General features: G+C 49.4%; 1 protein-coding gene across 1 annotated transcript; it reads right to left on the bottom strand.

Moving 5' to 3' along the window:
• Positions 1–10,327: 10,327 nt before the first annotated feature.
• Positions 10,328–25,668, bottom strand: LOC120530684 (transient receptor potential cation channel subfamily M member 2-like). The gene is made up of 8 exons (XM_039755105.1): positions 25,611–25,668; positions 25,373–25,521; positions 25,155–25,228; positions 15,780–15,866; positions 14,081–14,186; positions 11,406–11,507; positions 11,126–11,242; positions 10,328–10,457 (listed from the first exon to the last, which is right to left on the bottom strand). The coding sequence occupies exons 1-8, from the start codon at positions 25,666–25,668 to the stop codon at positions 10,332–10,334; spliced, it is 819 nt and encodes a 272-aa protein (XP_039611039.1). The 3' UTR covers positions 10,328–10,331.
• Between the last annotated feature and the right edge of the window lies 1 nt (position 25,669).

Here is a 25,669-nt window from a genome sequence, read left to right as displayed (position 1 = left end):
GGGGCCCTTCGCCTCAGTTTTGGTTCTGTATCACTGGCATCCTGTTGAACAGGACCTGCAACACAGTAGGAGGTCAGTGAGCCGGTCGAGTGGAGCTTCGTTAACGGGACTCATCAGTATGATGGCTAACTGGCGGGATACGCACCACTGGTCAATGTCAACACATTCCCTTTTAAACAATTCCCAGCTGGAGGAGGATCAAAAATTCAACTCTGGTGCTGCTTATCCCCTGCTGGGTATTTTGATAGGGTAGGCCGAGCTCCCGAAGAGCCGCACTCACCCACACTTTTCTGTCTCATTGGTTAGCAAACCTGAGCTCCACCATCTGAGCGTGAAGGGCGTGCCTGGATGAGTCCAATGGCTGGCATTCCTTTGACGTGTCAAACGCTTGTCGTCCGCCCCACTCTTAACGTTACTCTTGTTTTTCCTCGGGGACTTGTGCACACTTGGAGGCCTGGGACTCTTCCATGCTTTGAAACTGCCGTCCTTGTCTTATGTCCGTTAGTTGGTCTCCCTCACCCACACGGTTGCCTCACTCAAGCTGAGCTTCGTGGCTGAAACACTAGCGCTGACTGGATGGCCGTCACGTCTGTCAGTCGTCTTTAGAGAGAGGGGGGATTGACGCAATGGGGACAGTCTTGCCAAATCATGATCAAAGTCTACCCTCCTCAGCTACCGTCAATTGACAGATGGGTGGCCAATGAAAGACAGACGCCGGAAGCAGAACAGAACAGTCTGACTTTGTCCACATGGTGACCGTCAGCCCACATCAATCAGTTCTGGGGCAGAAGCGCCACGGATGGCTTAGTCGATTGTGTGTCGTGGGACTCCAAGGCTGGGGAGCAAAACACCGAACCCCCCCAAAAGGCGATTTAGACCTCAGGCCGGTCAGACATTCCGAGACAGACCAGGCTGGCTGAGGCCTCGCGCTTCTGAGATTCTTTTGTTTGTCTTTTAATGGCATTTTCCATAACCTCCTTGCATGTGAAGAGATGTCCGCTGACCAAAATGAACGTTACTGTAAGCTCTCTTCTTGTATGTCCCGGTAGCCCATTGATCAGTCAGGGCTACAGAGGCTGGAATGTGGTAGAGACAGATAGTATATTTTTGCCAATGTTTATTTTTCCAAACTGGTTTGGACTGGAGAACTTTCCGCTGTGAAGTACTGTAATATGTGCAATCCTGCTAAGAAACGCTGCTACTGTGGGGCGGGACTATTGGTGTGGGTGGGGCCAGGGTGGTGGAGTCGCATCATCTTTGTGACATGCTGGGCAAAACTCCATCCAGATGTGAACATGTTCTAAATGATAAGTGTCCGTGTGTCCAGCTTTAAATAATGACCAAGTGTCCGTCGTCTTTGGCCGCCATTTTACCTTCTATATCTCTCAAACTGACTAAGCCCTACCGCTGGGGAGACGAAATGAGCCACCGTAGCCCAGAGTGACTCTGTGTCTGCTGGACCTTTAGGTAGTTGTGAGCAAGATGGCATTTCATGGAGGGGTGGGCACAGGACCGCTCTGTTCAAACATTTGGAAACCGAGGAGCCTCGCGATGGCACATAATAGTGGATAGTCAGAGGAGGGTGGCATCAGTGATGGACAGTTTGATTGGTCATCTCGAAGAGGTGTTTGGTGGCGGCTGGGTGTTTACCCACGTCACTCTGTGGCAGCGGGTAGTGAGGGCACCGCTCTTCTGCTTTACATTCCAGTTGAGCCATCAGTAAGAGGTCTGAACAGCTTTGGTGTTACACACACTGGTCAGACTGGTGACTGGCTACCCGACATCTGGACGCCATTTTTGGTGGCTCGAGTCCAGTCCTCGAATCGAGTCGATTAATGGTTGTCCTCAGGGTGGCGCATGTCATTCTCTTGGAATGTTTTAGTTGGTTGGCCTCTCCTCTCCTCTGCCCCTTGGCAAACCTGTGTAAGGTCTGTGGCTGTGTGTGTTAGGGGGGGTGAAGCAGTCAGTCTCCTTATGATGGTGGGTGGGTGACTTGTGCCTAGACGTCTCCTTCACTTATGATTTTCGGACTGACTGGCATGAGGGCGAGATTTCAAATTCCCCATAAAAGTCGCCCTTTGGCACTTCACATTCCAGAGGAGACGGCTTTGGTGTCACATGCCAGTCGGTCTGAACGTATAGAGGAGGAGAGGCTCGCGGAGGCTTCCAGATCCTCATGGCACTCATTTCTTGCTCTGTATGAAGACAATCTCGTGTGGTGGGGCGGACGCCCATTTTGTGTAGTCGTTTGCACGTCTGCCCGCAGCTTTATTGGTAATCCCAGCATTACGGCCGCCTCACAGAATGACAGAAACTGGGATCAAATTTAAACAAAACAGAGAAGGGAAAATAAATGATGATGATGCTGGCTGGCACTGTGACACTCCTGGTAGTGGGTTCAAGCCTTAGCTAAGGAAATTTAGTTAAAAAAATGAAAATTCAAACAGCGCTCATTATTGGGCATCCTGAAAACTGTTTATGATTAAGACACATAAACCACACTACTGGTGCGAAATGTAAAAATATGAAGACTTCAGCTGCACAGGAGGCCTTTAGTTCACCAAATCAGCCCGGCCCCAAACTCAAGATGCAGGCTTATGGCCTTCACAAGCCCGACGCTTGGGGCTCATGGCAGCGCTAGAGAAGGTCCAGAGAAGAGCTGATTGAGGGCTACAGGGGACGAGTGATGAGGAAAGATTAGGGCTGAATACACAATGGGGGGGTCTAAAAATGGAAAGTACGCCTCATGAGAAGTGTTCAGACGCCATTAAGAAGGCCAATAGTGTTATATAGCGCCTTGATGTGTGGAGTACAAGTCACAGGAGGTTCTGCTCAGACTTTATAACTCACTGGTGAGGCCTCATCTGGAATCCTGGGTGCAGTTTGGATCTCCATAAAGACACAGCAGCACAAGAGAAGGTCCAGAGCAGAGTGACGAGGCTGATTCAGGACTACAGGGGATGAGTTATGATGGAAGAGGAAAAGAGCTGAGCCGTCAGACAGATGAAGAGGAGACCTGAGTGAAGTGTTTAAAATGATGAAGGGGATTAGTCCAGCATATCGAGACGGTGACTTTAAAATGAGTTCATCAAGAACACGGGGACACAGCTGGAAACTTGTGAAGGGGAAATTCTGCCCAAGCATTAGGAAGAGAACCGCAGACACCTGGAGCAAGTGACCAAGTAGTGTGGTGGACAGTCAGACGTTGAGGACTTTCAGAACTCGACTTGATGTTTTATTTTAGAAGAATGAAGTGGAGAGGACTGGCGAGCTTAGTTGGTGCTGAATGGCCTGTCCTCGTCCAGAGTGTTGTAATGTTCAATAGCGCAGTGACCTCAGGGATTACGGAGTGGAAGACGTTTGCACCCGCAGTTCTTCCAGATTGTTCTAATGTTCTAAAGGCTTTTAAAGTCAAATACCCAGAAAAGACGAGAGAGTGAAGCAAAACACAGCTGGCCCTTAAAAGTAAAGATTTATTAACACAATAGAAAGAAAGTGGAAAAGCAGAAACAAAATGGAGGCGCTTGATATCTAAAAGGTTTGTCTACACGAAGTCAAAAACACCAAAAAATAACGAGTACCTAAAGAAGAGCCTGAGTGTCCGTAAGGCAAAGAATCCAAAATGAGACAAACCCAAAGAAGAGGAGAGCGGAGGGAGCGGGCGCTTTAAAGAGCTCGTCGGGGAGGGCAAATTTGGGCAAAGGGACTGCGTCAGAAATCACAAATAAAAATTAAGAAAGAGTACAAATAAAACAAATCCGGTGTTAAGTGGTGCACAGCATCAGGAGGGCACCGTGTGGTACGTGTGAGGGTCCAGAGGAGCCCCCTCGGGGTTGTGCCGTTTAGTGCCCACTGGTGGCCTTTTGGCCGATTTGTTACAAACAGAAACTCTTAAAAATCCGCCATGAGTGACAGAACTGAGGTTACGCAGCAGGGGTCCTCTGTCACAGTCCTGGGGGGCCGCGCTGGCCGCAGGTTTTCCTCCCAGCCAGTTTCTTAAGTAGAACGAAGTCCTTGCTGATATTGAATCTTGGTCTTTAGTTTCAGTAGATGTCTTGTTGGAGATTTCATTCATCAAAGACGTTGCCGATCAGGGGTCCTCAATTACAGTCCTGGGGGTCCGCAGTAGCTGCAGGTTTCCACCTCAACCCGTTTTCTTGGGCCTCTGTACAGTTCAGAGCCCTTTTAGAGTCTAGCAGCTCCCTTTAAGTTTGGTTTTCTTAGCCTGACGTCTCTTAATAATTGAAATGCTGATAACCAACAAACCCGCCGCTCTCCAGCTGCCAGCCCTCCTTTGTGCGCCAAACAAATGTGTCGAAGTTGGAAGGCGTGTGACGATTAAACCTCTTCTGGTCCTCGGGACACGCGGCTGACGTCCTCAGAGAAGGAGACTCTGCTGTCCATGTGGATGTTGGGTGAGTGGAATACTGGCTGGGAGGAGCCCCCCAGGACCGCGATTGAGGACCCCTGCTGTAGAGGATAGTGAAGGAAGTTCTAAAGAGGGTCTCGCTTTTGCGCTAAGATAAGATGACGACATTCGAGTACGATACTTGGCGGGCCCGTTGGAGCGGAGCTGACGGAGGAGATGGTGGGAGGAAGGACAGAAGGGCAGAAGTCACGGCGGATGACACGGCGTTGTTAGAAATAGAAAGTTTAAATAAATGAGCGACGAGTGTCAGAGTTCGTGTTCTACACAATTAGAGGGGGGCCGTCGGACACACCCACGTGTTAAGCGGTCTGTAAGATCAGGAGTGCCCACCAGAGCGCTGCTTGATGTGCGTAATGCCAGCCATGCCATCTCCAGCACTGAGACCCGTCACGGGTGATCTGAAGAAGGAAAGAGGCGGCCGTTCGGCTGCAGACTGTGAGACGTGAGAGTTCGGTTTATAAGGGAATGGCGGGCTGAGGATATTAGGGTCCAAGGGCCGCGCAGAGAGAGAGAGAGAGAGAGAGAGAGAGACGCCTCACAAAGGTTATTAAGGGATCTAAAATGTGAAAATCTGCTGCGAGGGTCCAAGTTGGCGTCGTATGGCACTGGAAGTTCCTGCGAAGTGAGCCTTTGTGTTGCGACGGCCACATCACTTGACACTCGCAGCCCACCACAAACGTTATACCTCGAGTGCTCCCTGCGTTTCCAAATCTGTGCCCCCCGTCTGGTCCGGTGAGACTCGAGAGCAGAACGCACAATCTATGCAACGCGCAGGACTCGCTCGGTTTGTTTCTTGTCTTTTAAGTTGGGAGGCGCGGTGTCGAGATCTTTGGGACCACTGGCCAACACTGCCTTTCAGTATTTGGAGGAAGAGGAGAAGAAGGAGGTCCCCCCCACCCCCAATCCCCCCAGGCCTGTCCCACTCCCTCCCACCTGGTGTACCGTGCCGCCCGCTTCTTGTCTTGTTCTTGTTAATTGTGAAAATGGAGACTCGTGCATGGAAGCTCCTCCTCCTCCTCCTCCATCGCTCCCTCCCTCCATCGCTGTTCTCGAGTAACGGTCAGTATGAACTGTGAACTGTCGTCTCCTGGATGTTGTAAATATCTTTCCGAAATCCTTGTAAATAAAGATGTACAAAAACTTGATCAGTCTGCAATGCACAGAGAAAGAAACCTCTATATGAAATTTACAGAATGAATAAATAAATAAATAAATAAATATTGTGCTGTTTCTCGACGGACTTGTTTCTGTTCCTTTTTTTAATTGACGGCAGGTGAGACCCCCGTGTGAGAATTGGAGTAGGTAAGACTGACCCAGCCGTTCATCTCCTTCAGATATTTCATCTTCACAGCTCACCTCTGCTCGTCTGCCCATCCATTTGTGAAAAGTTCGTATCCAGTAGAAGATCTTGAGGAGACCCCGATGGGAACGGGCATGAGCATGGGGGGGCACGCTGATGGCGAACCGGAGGTGCGTGATCTTTGGGTGGGTGGGGGGTGTTGAGTTAGAGATGGCCGAGGCCCTCCGGAGAAAGTAAAAATTGGGGCTCGTACCCCAAAGCAGCGGGCATCGCCATCGCAGGAAAGCAGGCCAAACATTACGATTGGACTTGGAATAAAGGGCCTGAAAGTCGAAAACATTTGTGTGAGGCCGGACCCCAAACTTAACAAGTGGGCTTTGAGGTCTGTGGTGGCCACGCTGAGCAGAAAAGGAGTGGGGGAAATCAGCTGACGTCACCCAGAGGCGCACCACCCACGGTGGTCCGAGATGGGCTCTGGGGAGATGCGGGTTTGAAACAGACCACCGACAAAGGCGCAGATCTTCACACTGAGGGGCTTTGTGTTGCGAATATTCACGTGTAATAATTTGATAGTTGTTTTTAAATTTTGACTTTTTATTTTTTTTAATTTTATTTTGCACAATAAATAAATAATTTCATTTTGCACGATCTCCACCTTATCGTGGTGGAGGGGTTTGCGTGTCCCAATGATCCTAGGAACTCTGTTGTCCGGGGCTTTATGCCTGGTAGAACCACCAAGGTAAACTGGTCCTAGGTGAGGGATGAGTCAAAGAGCGTCTCAATAAACCTCCAATGAATAAAAATTTGGACGCGTTTTCCCTTGCCGGGGCGGGTCACCGGGCCCCCTCTGGAGCCAGGCCTGGAGGTGGGGCTCGATGGCGGCCTGGTGGCGGGCCTGCACCCATGGGGCTCGCCGGGCACAGCCGAAGAGGTAACGTGGGTCCTCCTGCCCATGGGCTCACCACCTATGGGAGGGGCCAAGGAGGTTGGGTGGTGGCCGGAGGCGGGGACCTTGGCGGTCTGATCCTCGGCTACAGAAACTGGCTCTTGGGGCGTGGAATGTCACCTCTCTGAAGGGAAGGAGCCTGAGCTAGTGCGAGGTGAGAGGTTCGGCTAGATATAGTGGACTCACCTCGGCACACAGCTTGGACTCTGGAACCAATCTCCTTGAGAGGGCTGGACTCTCTACCACTCTGGAGTTGCCCCGGTGAGGCGCCGAGCAGGTGTGGGCATACTTATTGCCCCGACTGGAGCCTGTGCATTGGGGTTTACCCGGTGGGCGAGAGGGTGGCCTCCCTCCGCCGGGTGGGGGAAGGGTCCTGACTGTTGTTTGTGCGTATCGCCGAACAGCAGTTTGGAGTATCCACCCTTTTGGAGTCTCTGGAGGGTTGCTAGAGGGCATACCTTCTGGGGATTCCCTCGTTTTGCTGGGAGACTTCAATGCTCCGTGGGCAATGACAGTGAGACCTGGAAGGGCGTGATTGGGAGGAATGGCCCCGATCTGAACCCGGCGGTGTTTTGTTATTGGACTTCTGTGCTCGTCATGGATTGTCCATAACGAACACCATGTTCAAGCATAAGGGTGTTCATATGTGCACTTGGCACCAGGACACCCTAGGCCTCAGGTCGATGATCGACTTTGTGGTCGTCGCCGGACTTGCGGCCATATGTCTTGGACACTTTCGGGTGAAGAGAGGGGCGGAGCTGTCAACTGATCACCACCTGGTGGTGAGTTGGCTTGATGGTGGGGAAGATGCGGTCAGACCTGGTAGGCCCAAGCGTGTTGTGAGGGTCTGCTGGGAGCGGCTGGCAGAGTCCCCTGTCAGAAGTAGCTTCAACTCCCACCTCCGCAGAACTTCAACCCGTCCCGAGGGAGGTGGGGACATTGAGTCGAATGGGCCATGTTCCGTGCCTCTATTGTTGAGGCGGCTGACGGAGCTGTGGCCGCAAGGTGGTGGTGCCTGTCGTGGCGGCAATCCCGAACCCGTTGGTGGACACGGCGTGAGGGATGCCGTCAAGCTGAAGAAGGAGTCCTATAGGACTTTTTGTCCTGTGGGTCTCTGGAGGCAGCTGATAGGTACCGGCAGGCCAAGCGGACGCGGCTTCGGTTGTTGCTGAGGCAAAACTTCGGGCATGGGAGGAGTTTGGAGAGCCATGGAGAGCGACTTTGGACGGCCGAGGAGATTCTGGTCCACCGTCCGGCGTCTCAGGAGGGAAGCAGTGCAGTGTCAACACCGTATATGGTGGGGATGGTGCGCTGCTGACCTCGACTTCGGGCGTTAGGGTCGGTGGGGGGAGTACTTCGAAGACCTCCTCAATCCCACTAACATGCCTTCCAATGAGGAAGCAGAGCCTGGGGACTCTGAGGTGGGCTCCTCCATCTCTGGGGCTGAGGTCACCGAGGTGGTCAAAAAACTCCTTGGTGGCAGGGCCCGGGGTGGATGAGATACGCCCGGAGTTCCTTAAGGCTCTGGATGTTGTAGGACTGTCTTGGTTGACACGTCTCTGCAACATCGCATGGACATCGGGGACAGTGCCTCTGGATTGGCAGACCGGGGTGGTGGTCCCCCTCTTTAAAAGGGGGACCGGAGGGTGTGTTCCAACTATAGAGGGATCACACTCCTCAGCCTCCCTGGAAAAGTCTATTCGGGGGTTCTGGAGAGGAGGGTCCTTCGGATAGTCGAACCTCGGTCTGCATTGCCGGCAGTAAGTCGAGCCCGTTTCCAGTGAGAGTTGGACTCCGCCAGGGCTGCCCTTTGTCACCGATTCTGTTCATAACTTTTATGGACAGAATTTCTAGACACAGCCAGGGTGTTGAGGGGGTCCGGTTTGGTGGACTCAGGATTGGGTCACTGCTTTTTGCAGATGATGTTGTCCTGTTTGCTCCATCAGGCCGTGATCTTCAGCTCTCTCTGGATCGGTTCGCAGCCGAGTGTGAAGCGGCTGGGATGAGAATCAGCACCTCCAAATCCGGGACCATGGTCCTCAGCCGGAAAAGGGTGGAGTGCCCTCTCAGGGTTGGGGGAGAGATCCTGCCCCAAGTGGAGGAGTTCAAGTATCTCGGGGTCTTGTTCACGAGTGAGGGAAGAATGGAGCGTGAGATCGACAGGCGGATCGGTGCGGCGTCTACAGTGATGCGGGCTCTGCATCGGTCTGTCGTGGTGAAAAAAGAGCTGAGCCGTAAGGCAAAACTCTCAATTTACCAGTCGATCTACGCTCCTACCCTCACCTACGGTCATGAGCTATGGGTACTGATTGAAAGAACGAGATCGTGAATACAAGCGGCTGAAATGAGTTTCCTCCGCAGGGTGTCTGGGCTTTCCCTTAAAGATAGGGTGAGAAGCTCAGACGAGTCCGATGAGGTGGCTCGGGCATCTGATCAGGATGCCTCCTGGGCGCCTCCCTGGCGAGGTGTTCCAGGCACGTCCAACCGGGAGGAGGCCCCGGGGAAGTATTGTGTGCCTGTTTTACTCCTACAACCCTACTCACATTTGGACAATACTTGGTAACTCTGTTTTAAGCCCTCGGTGCCACCCATGCCCAATGTGTGTGTCACATACTGTTCTTTCGTTGGAGTGACGCAGCCCACGTGGTCAGCATTTCCCATATTTTCCACACGCCGTGTGAGTCCAAAGACACACAAGGCCGGGAATGCAGCGGGCAGCAAAGTGCAGCGAAACGAGGAGCTCCTTCCTGACGTCGTCCCGCACGGGCACTTTGAGGTCCCCTGCCAGGTCCTGAGTGACGGTCGGCTCTCAGTGTTTCGCACTTCTGTTTAAACCGCGACGCACACAAACGAATGCCGCATTCCCTTCCCAGTGAGGTGCTTCCTCGTTAACTCCAATATGTCACCATTTTCCATCCCCTGTCTCGGTGACAATGCGGACCAAAAAAAAGAAAAAAGACCCCCGACAGCTTCGTCAAAATAAAAGTCCTGCAAAGCCTGTGATTCGAGTCCTGCTGCTGCACCCGGGGGTGTGAGGGGGCGCTGTCGCCAACTTCCTCGTCCCATCCATCCACACTTCTGTCCTGGTGACGTGTGACATTGTGACATAAACTCCGTTTGGCCAAGAGACCAGGTGACAACTGAACGATGGCACAGGCTGTTGACTTGCACTCACTTGTGGTTTTGTTAAACGGGGTCCCGCAGGAGGCCCCCCGACTCTTGACTTCTTGTTCTTCACGTCCTTTACGACATTTACGAAGCTCACTAGAGGAGCCCGAAGCCCACTCTCAGAAATCGCTGCAGAAACCGAAAAGCGAAGTGAAGCCAAAGCACAACTGGGAAAAGGATAATTTGGGGGGGCAGACAAGTTGGCAGAACATCTGCTCGTGGCCATACCATGCTCAGCGCCGTTTCTATTGGTGGTCCGTCTGCCCACTCCACCCTAAAGACCAGCAGGACATCGAGGAGGCTTCTGCGATTGCCATGTGGCCTTGGGGCTCCACCGTCTGCTTCAGGGTGGTCAACATCAGAGGAGCACTCAGTGAGCGATGGGCGGCCTTACAATGACGAGGGCACAAGGGGGCGCCACTGGAGTCTGACATGGGGCTTCTGATTCTTTTTCCAGACTTAAGCAGCGGGCAGGGAGGCCCGGGTGGTCAGCAGTGGGCTTGCCACAGCACTGCCACCTTCTGCAGGAGGTCTCTGTGGTTGGCAGTGAGTTTGGCCAGCTGGTCGGCGTCCTGCCAGGCGGCGGTGATCTCTGCTTCGGGGTCTGTCGTGTCCTGCAAGAAAACAAAAAAAGAAGACCACATGATTATTTTTTATTGGGGGGTGGTCTGCTGCCAGTGGGCCACGTCAGCCTTTGTGGGTCCCGGTTGGTGATCAGCATGGAGTGGCGCCTGTTGCTGTGGGCACTGCTGAGTTTAATCTCCCACCACGCAGGTCATGTGGTGCCCCTCACCAGCTGAGCACACGGCATGTAGGCCTATTCAGGTAATGTGACCCACCCTTCTGGGCAAAGACCCCCTGGTGGGGACACATTGTGTTTGCATGGATGACTGTATTGTACCAAGCTGGCCGCGGGGGGGCATCATGTTACACCCCCATAACAAAAAAAGACCCTCAATCCCCCCCCAGCAACCTCATAACCCCCAAGTAAAAAGAAAGACCACCATGAGAGGGACAATTAAAGACCACCTGGGTGGGAGTGGAGCCCATCGACAGCACCTTCTCCACAGGCGCTCTAATGGGGTGTCAGTGCTCAACATCTTAACCAATCAGGAGCAGCGACGACGCCCACACTGAGTGTTACCATATAGGGGCGCTCTAACGAGGCACATTCAAAAAAAATCAAACGGGGTCTACACCTCCCAGACCACCAACCCGAGGTCACATCCTGTCAGACCACAGCGGGGTGGTCACTTGGTGGCACTTCTGTCCAGACACTTACAAGCTTCTTGAGTTCGGCGAGCACCTCGTCGTCCTCCTCAAAGTGAAGGTTGATGGCGGTGGTCTCAATCCAGGCCTGGTCCGTGTTTCTGGTGTCGTCCACGTAGCCCTTGTAGACCTGCGAGAGGGGAGTCGGGTGAGAGGAGGGTCACGCCAAGGGGAGCAGACCCCACGGTCACTGTGCAGATCATGGACTGGGTGGGAGAGCATGAGGGTGGGCTGGCACACCTCCTGGAACGGGACAAACCTACAAACGTAAGGAAAGAGCGAAAGCATCGAACCTCCCTGCCGTCACTCAGCATCTCCGTGATCTTCTTTTGGAGAAACGGGTCGAGGATCTGCTTGAGCCTCGCGGGTAAGGCTTCACCCGGCTGCAGCGGGCCCTGCCGAGACACAAGAGAAGGACAATGACAGCCGTCAGGACCACCACACAATGGCAGCATTTGCAGCCTCCTCTTTTTGTGCCCTCCTCCTATGCTAGCTGGCCTCATGAGACCTGTGGAGGACACCCAGACACACAATGGCAATGCCACGATGGATCCAGGATTGGTAGACCGGACCAACATGGCCCAAGCTGGCATGGCTCTGCACCATCATCCTGTCTGTGTCTCAATACTAGTGGCCAGCAACCGTGGACAATATCTGGTCTGGATGGACCCTCGGATATCATGGACGGTCTACGAGTGCAGAAGGTGACAGGCCACTGAATGGGTAGTGAGGCCCCCAAGTGGCAGCGGGTCACCCTCTGTGGGAGGTTCATCCTTCAGATCTGTAGCCAGGTGGTCACCATGACTGATGCCAGGGTACGTCTCACTCCTCTGCTGCCTCTGTAAGATGGTGGGCACTGATGGGGTGGAGATGCCAATACAAGCTTTACAAATTACTGACTATGTAATTGATACGCGTAAAGAAGTGACAAAAAAAAAATGTAGCCCACCAACCTGGGGGTCCGTGATCAGCCAGAACAGAGAAAGTCAAACATGGTCAGAGTCCTCCAGACCTCAGCCAGATGGCCACCATGCGCTGGTCATTCTACTGTAGAGGCTGCCATGATGGCACAGTCTTGATCGGGGCTCAGTTTGTGACACTTTGGACACAAGGGGGATGTTTGTGTTCCTGTAATGCTCTTTTGGACACCAGGCGGTGACACAGACCATTTACTGTGTTGTAGACAGAAGGTGGCATCTAAGCCCACCGTATAAAATGAGGTCTTTAGTTTTTAATGCTAGGTGGCATCAAAGCCCACCTTGTTACATTTACTGTTTTTGAAGTCTGGGTGGCATCAATCACATACTGAGTGTCACTTACTGTGGTGACAGAGCCATTGAGCCACATTGACTGTATTTTAGACCTCAGATGGCATTAAGGCACAGTGTGTGACACTTTGGACACTAGGTGGCAGCACAATGTATTTTTATTCTTTAGACACTAGGTGGCATCAGAGGTCACTGTGTGACATTTACTAGTTTTAAATGGCACTGGCGCTGGCACTGATCACATGATGTGTGTGACTTAACTGTTCAATGGACACTACGGGGCATCAGAGGCCCTGCCAGCATTTATTGTAATTTGGGTGAGATGGCACCAGGGCTCAGTGTGTGACACTTTGGATGCTAGGGGGTGTCACAAAGTGCTGTGCAATGTTTCTGCTCCTTTCTGGACCCTCTGTGATAACAAGCCATGGTGTGACATTAACTGTAGTTTAGACAGTGGGTGCCACCACAACCCAATGTGTGTCACAAACTGCTCTTTAGATGTAGTGACACAGCCCATGGGATCAGCATTAACTGCATGAGATGGCATTGGCACTCAGTGTGTGACACCTTCTGTGCTCTGGATGTTATGTAACGTGTTTTCACTTTTAGACACCAGGGGGCAGCGGATCCCATGTATAACATTTAGAGTGCTGTGTCACCAAGTGTGTGGCACTTCATATGCTTTGGACATTCCGTAGGTGGCATCAGAATCTACCGAGTGACACGTTCCATTTCTTAGGACCCTGTTGTGATTTAACTGGAGAGCAAAGGTTTTAATCTTCTCTTTAGTCTTCTTTTTAAGCATTTTTGTGACGTCCCCTATCATCCAAAGTGTCACACAGTGAGCCCTGGTGCCAGCTCATCTAAATTACAGTAAATGCTAAGACGGGCTCTGATGCCAAGTAGCTTCAGTCTGGCTGCTCTGATGCCAGGTGTTCTTAACGGTGTGTCCAAAGTCCACGTGCCTGCGTGTGACGTCATGGCGGTCATCGCCCTGTGCCAGTCATTCCCACCTCGTGGCCAGTGTCCCTAAACGGCCGCTTCTCCCTTTTGTGTTTGTCGCCCCCGCCTGGCCGGACTGCTCCACGCATTTCACCCGCCCCTCAGCCACAATGGAGAGCTCAAAATGGCCGCGTGCTTTGGGCACTGGGAGGCGCCAGAGAGCTTCTCTTTGTTGTCGTCGTCATTACGTTTTTTTGATTTATTTTGTTATTTTTTTCTTCGCGGGTTTTATTTCACTCTTGTTAGGATTTTTCTGTTGGGTGAATCTGCCTTTGCTGTTGGGTTGGCGTTTTAATGATGTGGATTGTGACTTTGTACTTGTTATACGCCATTTAGATGTCACGTGGTGGCACTCGGGTGCCCCTCGCTGGATCAGCTGAAGTCCTCCTCTCATTTCTCAGACGAGCAGAGGTTCGTTTTTTTGCCATTTTGACTTTGCCATCCCAGAGACTCCTTTGCCCCTCACCCCCCCTTAATTACATTTTATTTTTCTGGCATTGATCTCTGCCAGTCTGACCCCCCATGCCCCCAATTTGGCTTCTTTCATCTCCCAGTAACACCTGAGGGGGCCCAGAAGCCTTCACCAGATCTGAGTCGTATCATTATGGTCTGGTGACTGGGGGGGCCTGATGTGGAGAGGTGGGAGCCGTCATGCCCGTTGTGAAAGGCGCTATATCAGACAGGAATGTGCTACTCACCCCCGGAAAGGCCCACTGCTCGCACTCCTTGTGCTTTACTGAGAAGAAGCGCATCACCTTCTTAGCGGCTTTCATGCAAACCGAGCCGTCCGAGTTCCTCTTCCAGCTAAAAGTGAACCACAAAAAGACAAACAAAATGAGGGCAGAGACGGACGCCTTTAGAGGGTCCAAATCCAAGCACCACAGCGTGGGACGTCAAATCGGCATCACCTGGCGGACTACAAGGGGGTCGGTCCGCTCGTTGTCTTTACTGGACTCATGACACGATGGCGCAGAGGTTAGCAAATCAGGCCCGTCTCTCTTCAGGCTGTTTTCACGTCTGCTCATTTTCCTTCATCAAACTTGGATTCCTCCCCCCAAATCCCAATCGATTGGCACCTGCCCGCTGGTCTGGCATGCATGGGCGTGTTCTTATGAAGAAGTGATAGAGACGTGGAGGAAAACGGGAGTGGGGCTACCAAAGAAGACCTTCACTGGCCTTCCTAGAGATGGCCGGCCAGCCCCCCCAAACTCCACAGGCAGGCTTTGGCCTAAAATGGGGCTCTGATTTTTTAGAAGTTCACAATACTGTACTTTAAAATGTCCATCAGAATAAACAAAAATGACACGGAAGGGAGAGGATCCGTCAAAACCCCTGGCCTGCCACAAGGCCACCCTAAATTTCCAAGACACCTCCTTGCACACACACAATGGCAATGCCAGGATGGATCCAGGATTGGTAGACAGGACCAACATGGTCCAAGCTGGCATGGCTCTGCACCATCGTCCTGTCTGTGTCTCAATACTACTGGCCAGCAACCGTGGACAACATCTGGTCAGGATGGACCCTCGGATATCATGGACGGTCTACGAGTGCAGAAGGTGACAGGCCACTGAATGGGTAGTGAGGCCCCCAAGTGGCAGCGGGTGTGAATCCTTTTAAATGGAGAGCCCAGGAGTGCAGACACCGAACCGGGATAAGGCGAGGAACTCGGTTAAGGCAGACATCTGGGCTCTCAAATAAACCTCTGAGATGCATGAGACCACTTATGGTGTTGTCTCCTGGCAAAATGCTCTGACGTCATTAAATCAAAGAGTCAAACGTCCTGGTGGACCCCAAAAACAAGCATGGGGGGCTGCGTCTCCAGACTTGAGCACTGTGCGCTCAGCTCATCAACGTAAAATTAGTGATTTCTGAAATGTTGAGACACATTATTTACGGAATCGCGGCATCGCCCGAGCAGTTGCCTTAGGAAACATATCTCTGTGGAGGCTTCCACCATTTGCTGTCCATGGCTGCTGGATGCGCGTGTGAAGTCAAGACTGCTGGGTCAGAGTCGCTGGAAGGAGTTTAGGGTTAGGGTGAACTTCAGGATGTCCAGAAGGCCATTTGGAAAGATCTGCTGTGAGCTGAGAGGTGTGACGAGCCCGGGCCCAGTGATCGTGTGTGCCCCTCGGCCACAGACACACGCAGTGCACACGTGATCCGTAACTGCAACCTGGTTAACGGTTCACATGGCCACATAGCACACCCCGAAATCCATGTGTGTTCACCCGGTTTCTCAAAGACCAACATCCTGATTTTTCCAACATGGCATTTTAGAAACCGAGGCGAATAAGCGGATTATTAAAGTGCACGTAAACACATTCACTGTGAGCACCTCAGCACATCCAAACACGAGAAGATGGCACAGTAATGCCGAGTGGCGGCACCTCTCACCAGGTGAGGATCAGGTCCATGGAGTAGTTGGGTCCCAGATGATTGAGTCTCCCTCTTCCGGTCAGGCCTGTCCTTCCCATGGGATTCCTGATGAGTCAAGGAAAAGGGGAAAAAGTAAAAGTGTTAAAAGGGGCGTGGCCAACGTGAGAGAACGAATGTGGGCGGAATGATACCTAGGAGGGCGGGGCCAAATGGAAAATGCATATGGGAGTGGAGGCATAGGAGAAACACACATAGGGCGGGGCCACAGGGGGAAGACAGGGAAAGCCAACTGGAGGGCTGGGCACAGGAGCGGGCGCTGGTACCTACAGTAGATTGAACTTCTCATACCGTATAAAGCATAAGAAATTCATTCAAAAAGGACCTGAGCAAAAATCAGAGTTGGGCAGCAGCTAAGAGGTCGACCATCGACCGCATCCTGGCACTGAGGGTTCTCATGGAGTGCAGACGTGATTTTTAGCAGAGTTTCTTTGCAGCCTTCGTTGATTTTCATAAAGCATTCGATTCGGTTGATCGAGCTGCGCTGTGGGACATCCTGAGGGTTTTCAGGATCCCCTCGAGGTCGCTGGATATCATGGCCGGCCTGTCCACTGGTACTGTGAGTGCTGTACAGAGTGGAGGAAGACCCTCTCAGTTGATTCTGGGGTCCGTCAGCGGTGTGATCTGCTCTTACTCTATTCAATGCTTACATGGACTGGGTGGTGGGCAAGGTTGTGGGCATCTGTTGGTGAAGAAAGATTCACAGATCTTGACTTTGCTGACAATGCTGTGATCTTTACAGAGTCAATGGAGGCTCTAATCGGGGGTCTCGAGAGACTGGGTGAGGGGTCTGAGTGTCTGGGCTGGTGAGGGTCCTGATAAAAACCAACAGCCAGGCATTTAATGACCTCTTGGGCACGGCCATCAGCAGTGTGTCTGTCTGCAGAGAGAGTGTCACCTCATCATCGAGAGGTTTACTGATCTTGGCAGTGACATTCATGTGACTCTGGTGACTCTTCCCATGAAGTCAGTAGATGGATTGGGGGGTCATGAGGTCACCATAAAGGGTTGTGTGGCACTCCTGATATCTGCAAATAGATGAAGGTCCAAGTCTTTAGAGTCCTGGTGCTTCCTGTTTGTGAGACATGGACGCTCTCCAGTGACCTGAGATGAAGACTGGACTCCTTCATGTGTCTCTTCAGAAGGTCCTTGGGCGCCGCTGGTTTGCTCACGGAGTCCCAATGAGGCACATGACCTGCATTGTGAGGGGGCGCCATGTGTCACGAATCCTCGAGGGTGATGATCCTCAACGTTGAGGACCTGAGTGGCTGTACCAGGCCGAGGGGACTCCCACGTAACACCTGGCTGCGGCAGATGGAGGGTCATTTCCAGAGGGTGGGTCTGCCTGGGGGGCTGCCAACCAGGATCCTGAGGTGTTTCATCGTGCGGTGGGTGTTGCAATGCGCTGTACCAGCGCAAGCTCCCCAACCTGACCTGCAGCACCAAAAAAATCCAATACAAGACAAAAGTACGGAAAATAATGACATCGATGGGATGTGGGGTTCAAGAGGAAGACTTCCTAGCATTTACGTTTACTTATCCAAAGTGACTTGCAGTATTTGAGACACAATCAGCTCCATTTCTTCTGTTTCTCCAACCGGAGGTCAGGTTGATGAAGTGATTTGCGTGATTGAACTGACAGCCTCAGCCACTACGCCACACTGCAATGAGGACTACAATGGCGAGGACAATTCATTGGTTGTTGCTCTTCATTTGGATTTGAGTTGAAAAGATGAATGTGAGACGAGAGTTCAGACCTTCAGCTTTTATTTCCTGCTATCGACATCACAATGTGTTGAACATTACAGAAGATCGCACCTTTTGAAGGGCGAGCAAACATTCAGGACCAGATCATCGTAAGACTCGGTGGAATCGCTTGTAACGCCTGCTTCACCCAGCCTGTGACTCCTCGACATCACCAGATGGCGGCCTTTTCTTCTTTTGTTCTGTCTTCCCAGGCTGGTCCTGCCGCCTCTTTCAGTTGCTGTTTGTTTCTCTTCGGTGTCCTCTTCGTGTCTAACTGAGTCTAAACCTGATGAGGGCCTCTGTTGAGTTGGCCGTGTGGTTGGCATCCTTATCTGGCTTCGTGATGGAAGCTCCTCCCGATGTTATGACTCCAAAGCAAGTGACGAGGAGAGAAACGTTCAGGCACAAGGCAAAGGGGTCAAAACCAGAAAGATCAGAAAAAGTCGCGTGACGAGCAAAAAGGAACGACTTCCTCCGAGTCAGAAAGTGATAGCAAAGGGCGGCAGACGCGAGACTTCAACATACACAACGGGTCAGCTGTACGGCGATGCAATGCGGGTTTATGTGCAGCTCTGAAAGAGAAGACGAAATCAGGGACACGCCTGTGACAACTACATGTGCCCGCATGACGGGCGCCCAGAATAACGCTGAATACACACGACTCTGTGACGGTCAAAACAGCACCAAAGAGAAAAGACGATTCCAAATATCGACATTAAAATATTTAAATAATTGCCAGAAGTTAGAAGGATTGATTAGTTGGGATGCGTTTCCCTGTAAACTGCCAGACAGAACGTCTGATGTTGTGAGTTTAGGACATCAGAACGATTTAGACGAGAACAGGCCATCTCAACCCAACAAAGCTCACCAGTCCCATCCACTTACAGTAACTCTTCCAAATGACGAGTTTTGAAGGTCCCTGAAGTCCTACTGTCCACCACACTACTTGGTCACTTGCTCCAGGCATCTGTGGTCCTCTGGTTGAAGAAAAACCTCCTAAGGTACGTGTGAAATTTACACAGAACTTCCTGTTCCAGAACCAGCCAGCCTAACCCAAGCCATGGTTCTAACTCCACCGTGCTTGACAGATGAGTTTGTATGTTTTGGGCCATAAGCAGATCCCATCTTCCTCCTCACTTTGGACTTTCCATCATTTTGGCAGACGTTCATCTTGGTATCCTCACTCCATAAAACTTGTGGCTCGTCCAATGTGGCTTTCTGATTCTTACTACTGATGAGGGGTTGGCCTCTTGTGACGTGGCCTCTGTAGTTCTGCTCTTGAAGTCTTTGATCGGTGGGTCGTGACGCCTTCACTCCTGCCCCGTCACTCGCCGTTATTTTGGTGTTTTTCTTCACAGCTCTCTCCATGTTTCTGTCTTCAGCTGCTCGGCCGCTCCGTCTGATGTCAGTTGTTCAGGACCCCAGTGGTTTCTTCCTTTTTCAGAACATTGCAGATTGTTGGTCCATCGGCTTGTGCAGTTCCTCGGACTGATTGTCCGTCTTTTCTCAGCTTTTCGCCCATAGACAGCTCTGTGGTCCTCATGTTGGTTTGTCCTTCTTAACCACACGTGTGCTCATCGCCGGTCAGAATATCGAGAGGTCGCAGTCAGAGGGTTTAAACAAGAGACCCCTGGTCCTGGACTAAGACACGGGGGGTGGTGGTCTGCTACAAAAGGTGCCATCTTCTGGATTGTTGAACACGTCGAGATGTTTATCAGCTGATCAAACCCAAACTGTACAACAAAGAAATTTTTTTTGCTCTTCCATTATTTTTGAAGAAGGAGTCTGTACACTCAGTTTATATCACCCCTCAAGGGATCCCCTGCACATGCTGTATAGCGCCTTCCATGAGGCAGAATGCTAAGTGCAGTTTTCATCTCGACGTTCCAAGACACGACAGTGGAGGAAGACCAGAGAACAACCTGAGCACTATGGATTTTCAGAGGTGAGGAAAGAGTGAAGGAGCAAAGGGAAAGGAGACAGGAGAGAATCGCTTAACGCTGTCGAGGGTTTATACTTCATGGTCAGAACGCGGACCCACCTGCATCATGGCTGCCACGCGTTCCCAGCATTCATTTGACGCGTCCTAAACAGCCGGTCCTCAGAAATGAACACGACGTGTGCGTGACTTGCAGTCCCAGCAAAAAGTCGGGGGGCGAAGTGCGCTAAAAGTCGGGATGTGACGTCAGAGTCTCAGTTTACTATCGACATGTGACAGAAAGTCGTTATGCGGATCCTACGAGATCGATGTGCGCGCTTCAATTTTTGACGAATGGTTTGATGTGGTGAAGCAAAATGGCGACATATAAATACATTTGTGGTGCTTTTATATTCAAGCGTCGCATATTCCCCATCGTAATGCCGCGGTACGTTTTAAAAGTCTCACAAACCGTCTTCTGTGCGTCCTCTTTTTTCTTGGGACTTCCTCCGGTCCTGACAGCAGCGGATGGCCAGCAATAGATCAGCACACAGAACACGTTACGGGTCTGATATTCCAACTCTCTGCACATTTAGAACCCTTAGATTTCTACTTGATATCACCTACATGATGAAATGCATTAAAGTGTGTATGTTGCATGTTACAGAGAAATCGTTCATTTTGTTTAAATAATTACAAACTGGATTCCAAAAAAGTTGGGACACTATACAAATCGTGAATAAAAACTGAACGCAATGATGTGGAGGTGCCAACTTCTGATATTTTATTCAGAATAGAACATAAATCACGGAACAAAAGTTTAAAATGAGAAAATGTATCATTTTAAGGGAAAAATATGTTGATTCAGAATTTCATGGTGTCAACAAATCCCAAAAAAGTTGGGACAAGGCCATTTTCCCCACTGTGTGGCATCTCCCCTTCTTCTTACAACACTCAACAGACGTCTGGGGACCGAGACTGGAGACCAGTTTCTCCAGTTTAGAAATAGGAATGCTCTCCCATTCTTGTCTAATACAGGCCTCTAACTGTTCAATCGTCTTGGGCCTTCTTTGTCGCACCTTCCTCTTTATGATGCGCCAAATGTTCTCTATAGGTGAAAGATCTGGACTGCAGACTGGCCATTTCAGTACCGGATCCTTCTCCTACGCAGCCATGATGTTGTGATTGATGCAGAATGTGGTCTGGCATTATCTTGTTGAAAAATGCAGGGTCTTCCCTGAAAGAGATGACGTCTGGATGGGAGCATATGTTGTTCTAGAACCTGAATATATTTTTCTGCATTGATGGTGCCTTTCCAGACATGCAAGCTGCCCATGCCACACGCACTCATGCAACCCCATACCATCAGAGATGCAGGCTTCTGAACTGAGCGTTGATAACAACTTGGGTTGTCCTTGTCCTCTTTGGTCCGGATGACATGGCGTCCCAGATTTCCAAAAGAACTTGAATCGTGACTCGTCTGACCACAGAACAGTCTTCCATTTTGCCACACTCCATTTTAAATGATCCCTGGCCCAGTGACAACGCCTGAGCTTGTGGATCTTGCTTAGAAATGGCTTCTTCTTTGCACTGTAGAGTTTCAGCTGGCAACGGCGGATGGCACGGTGGATTGTGTTCACTGACAATGGTTTCTGGAAGTATTCCTGAGCCCATTCTGTGATTTCCTTTACAGTAGCATTCCTGTTTGTGGTGCAGTGTCGTTTAAGGGCCCGGAGATCACGGGCATCCAGTATGGTTTTACGGCCTTGACCCTTACACACAGAGATTGTTCCAGATTCTCTGAATCTTCGGATGATGTTATGCACAGTTGATGATGATAGATGCAAAGTCTTTGCAATTTTTCGCTGGGTAACACCTTTCTGATATTGCTCCACTATCTTTCTGCGCAACATTGTGGGAATTGGTGATCCTCTACCCATCTTGGCTTCTGAGAGACGCTGCCACTCTGAGAAGCTCTTTTTATACCCAATCATGTTGCCAATTGACCTAATTAGTGTGTTTGGTCTTCCAGCTCTTCGCTATGCTCAAATGTACTTTTTCCAGCCTCTTATTGCTACTTGTCCCAACTTTTTGGGGATTTGTTGACACCGTGAAATTTTGAATCAACATATTTTTCCTTTAAAATGATACATTTACTCGGATTAAACGTTTGATCTGTCATCTACGTTCTATTACAAATAAAATATTGACATTTGCCATCTCCACATCATTGCATTCAGTTTTTATTCACAATTTGTTTAGTGTCCCAACTTTTTTGGAATCCGGTTTGTACACACGTGGGGGTGACACGGTGGCGGTGCGGTGGCACTGCTGTCTCACAGGGGAGTCTCGTCCCTGGTATTCCCTGCCTGGAGTTCTCGTGTTTTCCTGCTGGGTTTCCACCAAGGTTATTATAGTTTTGCCTTTTTATATTAGTTTTTATTTCTATATTTTTTCTGACCTTACTTGGAAATTCAGTTTAGTTTTAGTTTTCCTTCATCATGTATTTTAAGTTTTAGTTTAGTTTTTATTTCACAAAGACATTGCTATTTTCTTTTTATATATATTAGTTTCAGTTTTAGTTGTAGTAATTATGCCATGGAGCGCCTACAGAGTTGGTTTTGTGTCACAATCAGACAGAACTGTACACTTAACAGATCTGGATATGAGTTTAATGTTAGTGGAAGCTTACTATACTGCCTGGTTTACTATCTGGTTTTGTTTTTGTCTGATAAGAAAAAGGATAATCAAAACTAGACAATGAATATGAACGATTTTACCCAATTTTATCATTTTTAAAATATATTTTTTTTGAAAATCACAGGGGCTTAGGAAGATCAGGGCTGTTAGACTTGAATGAGTGTGCAGACCCCACTTAGCTGTATTGAGGGAAACAACGAACAACAAGCATGGAGTGTGAAGGTTAGGGTGGTGAGTCTTGAATGGCCCACCATAAGAAGAGTAAACCCATAATGAGCAGGGCAGGAGCAGGTAATAGGAGTACAGACTGGCACAAAACGACAGAGACAGCGTCGGAGATTAAGAACAACATATTTATTATCGGAATCTGTTTATCCAGACTAGGATTGCAGGAAACCTGGAGCCTACCGCAGCAGGTTTGGATGTAAGGCAGGAAAATCCCTGGTATGCAATGTGTATGATATGGCTGATATTAAAAACAAAAAGAATATGATATTTCAACTATCTATTTTGAGAGAGAGAGAGAAAAACATTGAAAAAAGGGAGACAAATATTTTAAAATATAATTCTGCTAATGAATTACTTTCACAATATCAGGTATTTTGAGTTGTGAATATGAACTAAAAATGATAAATTAATAAATATGAATAAATACAAAAACCCATTAGTAGTTGTTCATCACTCGTCAGGCTCTACCTTTGTTTGCATCGCTTCATTGTTAAACGATGTTTTGAAAGCAGAAGTGATTGGTTGGTAACAATAGATAGATAGATAGATATGAAAGGCACTATATAATAGATAGATAGATAGATAGATATGAAAGGCACTATATAATAGATAGATAGATAGATATGTGTAAGGCACTATATGATAGATAGATAGAGTGAAAGGCACTATATGATAGATAGATAGATATGAAAAGCACTATATGATAGATAGATAGATAGATACTTTATTAATCCCAAGGGGTAATTCACAAACATCAGTAACAATATGCTGATCTTGTATGGTGACCTGGTCCTTATCTCGATTAGTGGCATTTTATTTTCAAAAACTTTCTTGTATACTAAGATATGGGGATGGATATTTGAGGAGTAAACCACAAGACAAGGATTCTATTTTTATATTATGGACATTAAGGAGCCATCAACAACAAATCAAATAATATATTGAACATTTATTATAAAAGTAAAGTTGAATAAATCGGACTCTGCAGCAAAAATAAAAAACATCGAGTATGTGTTCAGGTAAAGTACCATTTCCGGGCGATGGATTTGGCCCAAAAGTTAATACACATCTGCAATTATGGTGTAACAACCACATGCCGAACTTCATCCATCTACAGTTTCTAGTTGCGTTTTTGAGTTATCGCGTATACACACAGACACACGGACACACAATTCCAAAAAACAGTATTGTTGGACACTGCTGAGTCTGTAACGTTAAGATTCATCAAAATATCGAGGTCGGATTTCTGCATGATTACTATGCTCACCTCTCTGTACTTCGTATACGAGAAAGTAAAAACGATTTCTCCTGTGCGAAGCGGCACGCGGCAAGCAGACGCCCGAGAAGTAAACTGAAACGTTACTCACTCGGGATTTTTCTATCCAAATGGTAAACGTTTTGCTGAGCTGCACTTTCTGATTTCAGCCATTTGAATGACATCTTGATACACAACAAGCACAAAGAAAGGCGGCACACAAATCGCTTTCTGTTTCTCACGCTTTACGCACCCGCACTCGGCTCGCTCTGACACCGCAAGTGCTGTGTGAACAGCCGCCGTTCACTGGATGAATATGTGCGGGCGGGCGGGCGGGCGGCTCGTGGTGGATGACTCTGTTTTAGTTAAAGTTAAAACTTAAAAGGTTTAAAGGCTAACGGTAAGAATATTCATTCAAAAACGAAAACTACAAATATTTTAGTAAATTATTATTTTATTTCAGTTAGCCTTTCCAGCCACTTTATTAGTTTCGTTTAGTTTTAGTTTTTCATTTCAGTTTTGTTAATTATTTTATTTCAGTTTACGAAAATGTTTTTTTAATAACAGTTTCAGTTTTGATTTTAGTTTTCGTTAACTATCATAACCTTGGTCTCCACACTGGGCTCCGGTTTCCTTCCAAAGACATGCAGGTTTGGGGACACTAAAATGACGCCAGTGTCTGTGTGTCTGTGTGTGCTTGTAGTCACCTTGTGATGAGCTGATGCCCCGACTAGGAATTGTTTCTGCCCTGTGACCAATGCCAGCGGGAGTGGGCACATCCCTGGATTGGTGGATCTGATCATTGAACATCATTTTCAGAGATATTGCACTAAGGTGTCATTAACGGCTGTTCCAGTCAATTCACAACACAGAGAAGCCGAACCTGATCTCACCCTGATGATATCTCGCACTGCCACCTGCTGGATTCTTCCAGATTAACATAAAGTATTAACAGTAAAACGCTTGCGTAGCAGGAGTGTCCGCCGTAGCGTGCGTCGCGTCGTGTCGCGTGAAGTATAACCCCGGCCTTAGGCGCAGGTCAACGGTAAATTTCACACAAATCTTACAAATGACTACAAACAGGTTGAGAGCAGCACACTGAAGGTGCTTTACCTTCTCCACTTGACGATATTGTCACACTTGTCACACATCTCCACACGACTCACCTGTATGTTTGAGCAGAGCCAGCAGCAGCCGCAGACCTGAGGAGATGAAGGTTCACGTGTTATAAAACAAAGGAGGGAGAGAAGGGGCACCTCCTTCACAGCCACCATCTGTTTCTGTAATTTTATTGATTTTTAGTTAGAGACAGATGGCATTCCATACAGTCACGACAAATGTATTTATTTATTAACATTTTATTGAATTCATTTAAAAATCAAAAACATTCCACACAAGCAAGTCAAGTTTTACAAAGCTAGGTTTGGATCAAAACAAATTTAACAAATCAAAGCAAAACTCTGGAGATTTTGCCCGTTTCTTTACTTACTTGCCGTTTGGTTCTTCGGTCGCAGGTCCTGTCTGGGCATCGTATGCCAGGGGCTTGTAGGCACTGAAGTCGACCTGCAGGAAGCACAGCAGACACGTCAGCTTGAGAGGCCACCACACCATACCATGTGGCCCTACACCTGGCTGTGGATCACCAGCTTTAGGGCACAACGTCGGTCAGCCCCGCCACCAACAGGTATGCCAGGTAAGTAACTATACCTCCCAGGGCACCCTCTCATCTGGCACAGGAAAACGCTTGACACTTGAGCCCGGGTACAGCAGCTGTCTGGCATTCACATGATGGTGACGCTCGGGGACCTCCTCCTTGTCGAGGGTCTCTTTCTGCTCCTCCTCCTTTTTCTTCTCACCTGCTTAGTAAATGAGAATCACAAAGATGGCTGGCAGAGAAACAACAAATGGGAGATCCAAATCAGGGGCACCCAAAAAAAAGACCAACAACTCACAGCATGCCAGCGCCCCCTGGCAGGAGCCGAAGCCTTTGGCTGCCAAGGCATT

The sequence above is a fragment of the Polypterus senegalus genome, chromosome 6 (assembly GCF_016835505.1).
Source record: "Polypterus senegalus isolate Bchr_013 chromosome 6, ASM1683550v1, whole genome shotgun sequence".
NCBI lineage: Eukaryota > Metazoa > Chordata > Cladistia > Polypteriformes > Polypteridae > Polypterus > Polypterus senegalus.
This window is presented reverse-complemented; position numbering and strand designations above follow the sequence as displayed.

What these genes read in the sequence shown, in the direction of transcription:
- LOC120530684 (XM_039755105.1), bottom strand. Translation starts at nt 25,668, where the DNA reads ATGCCTTGGCAGCCAAAGGCTTCGGCTCCTGCCAGGGGGCGCTGGCAT. An exon ending in TGCTGAGTGACGGCAGGGAG is followed by an intron (nt 11,243 to 11,405) that starts GTTCGATGCTTT and finishes CCCCTCTCGCAG; the next exon opens with GTCTACAAGGGCTACGTGGA. An exon ending in TCGCCGAACTCAAGAAGCTT is followed by an intron (nt 10,458 to 11,125) that starts GTAAGTGTCTGG and finishes GTTTTCTTGCAG; the next exon opens with GACACGACAGACCCCGAAGC.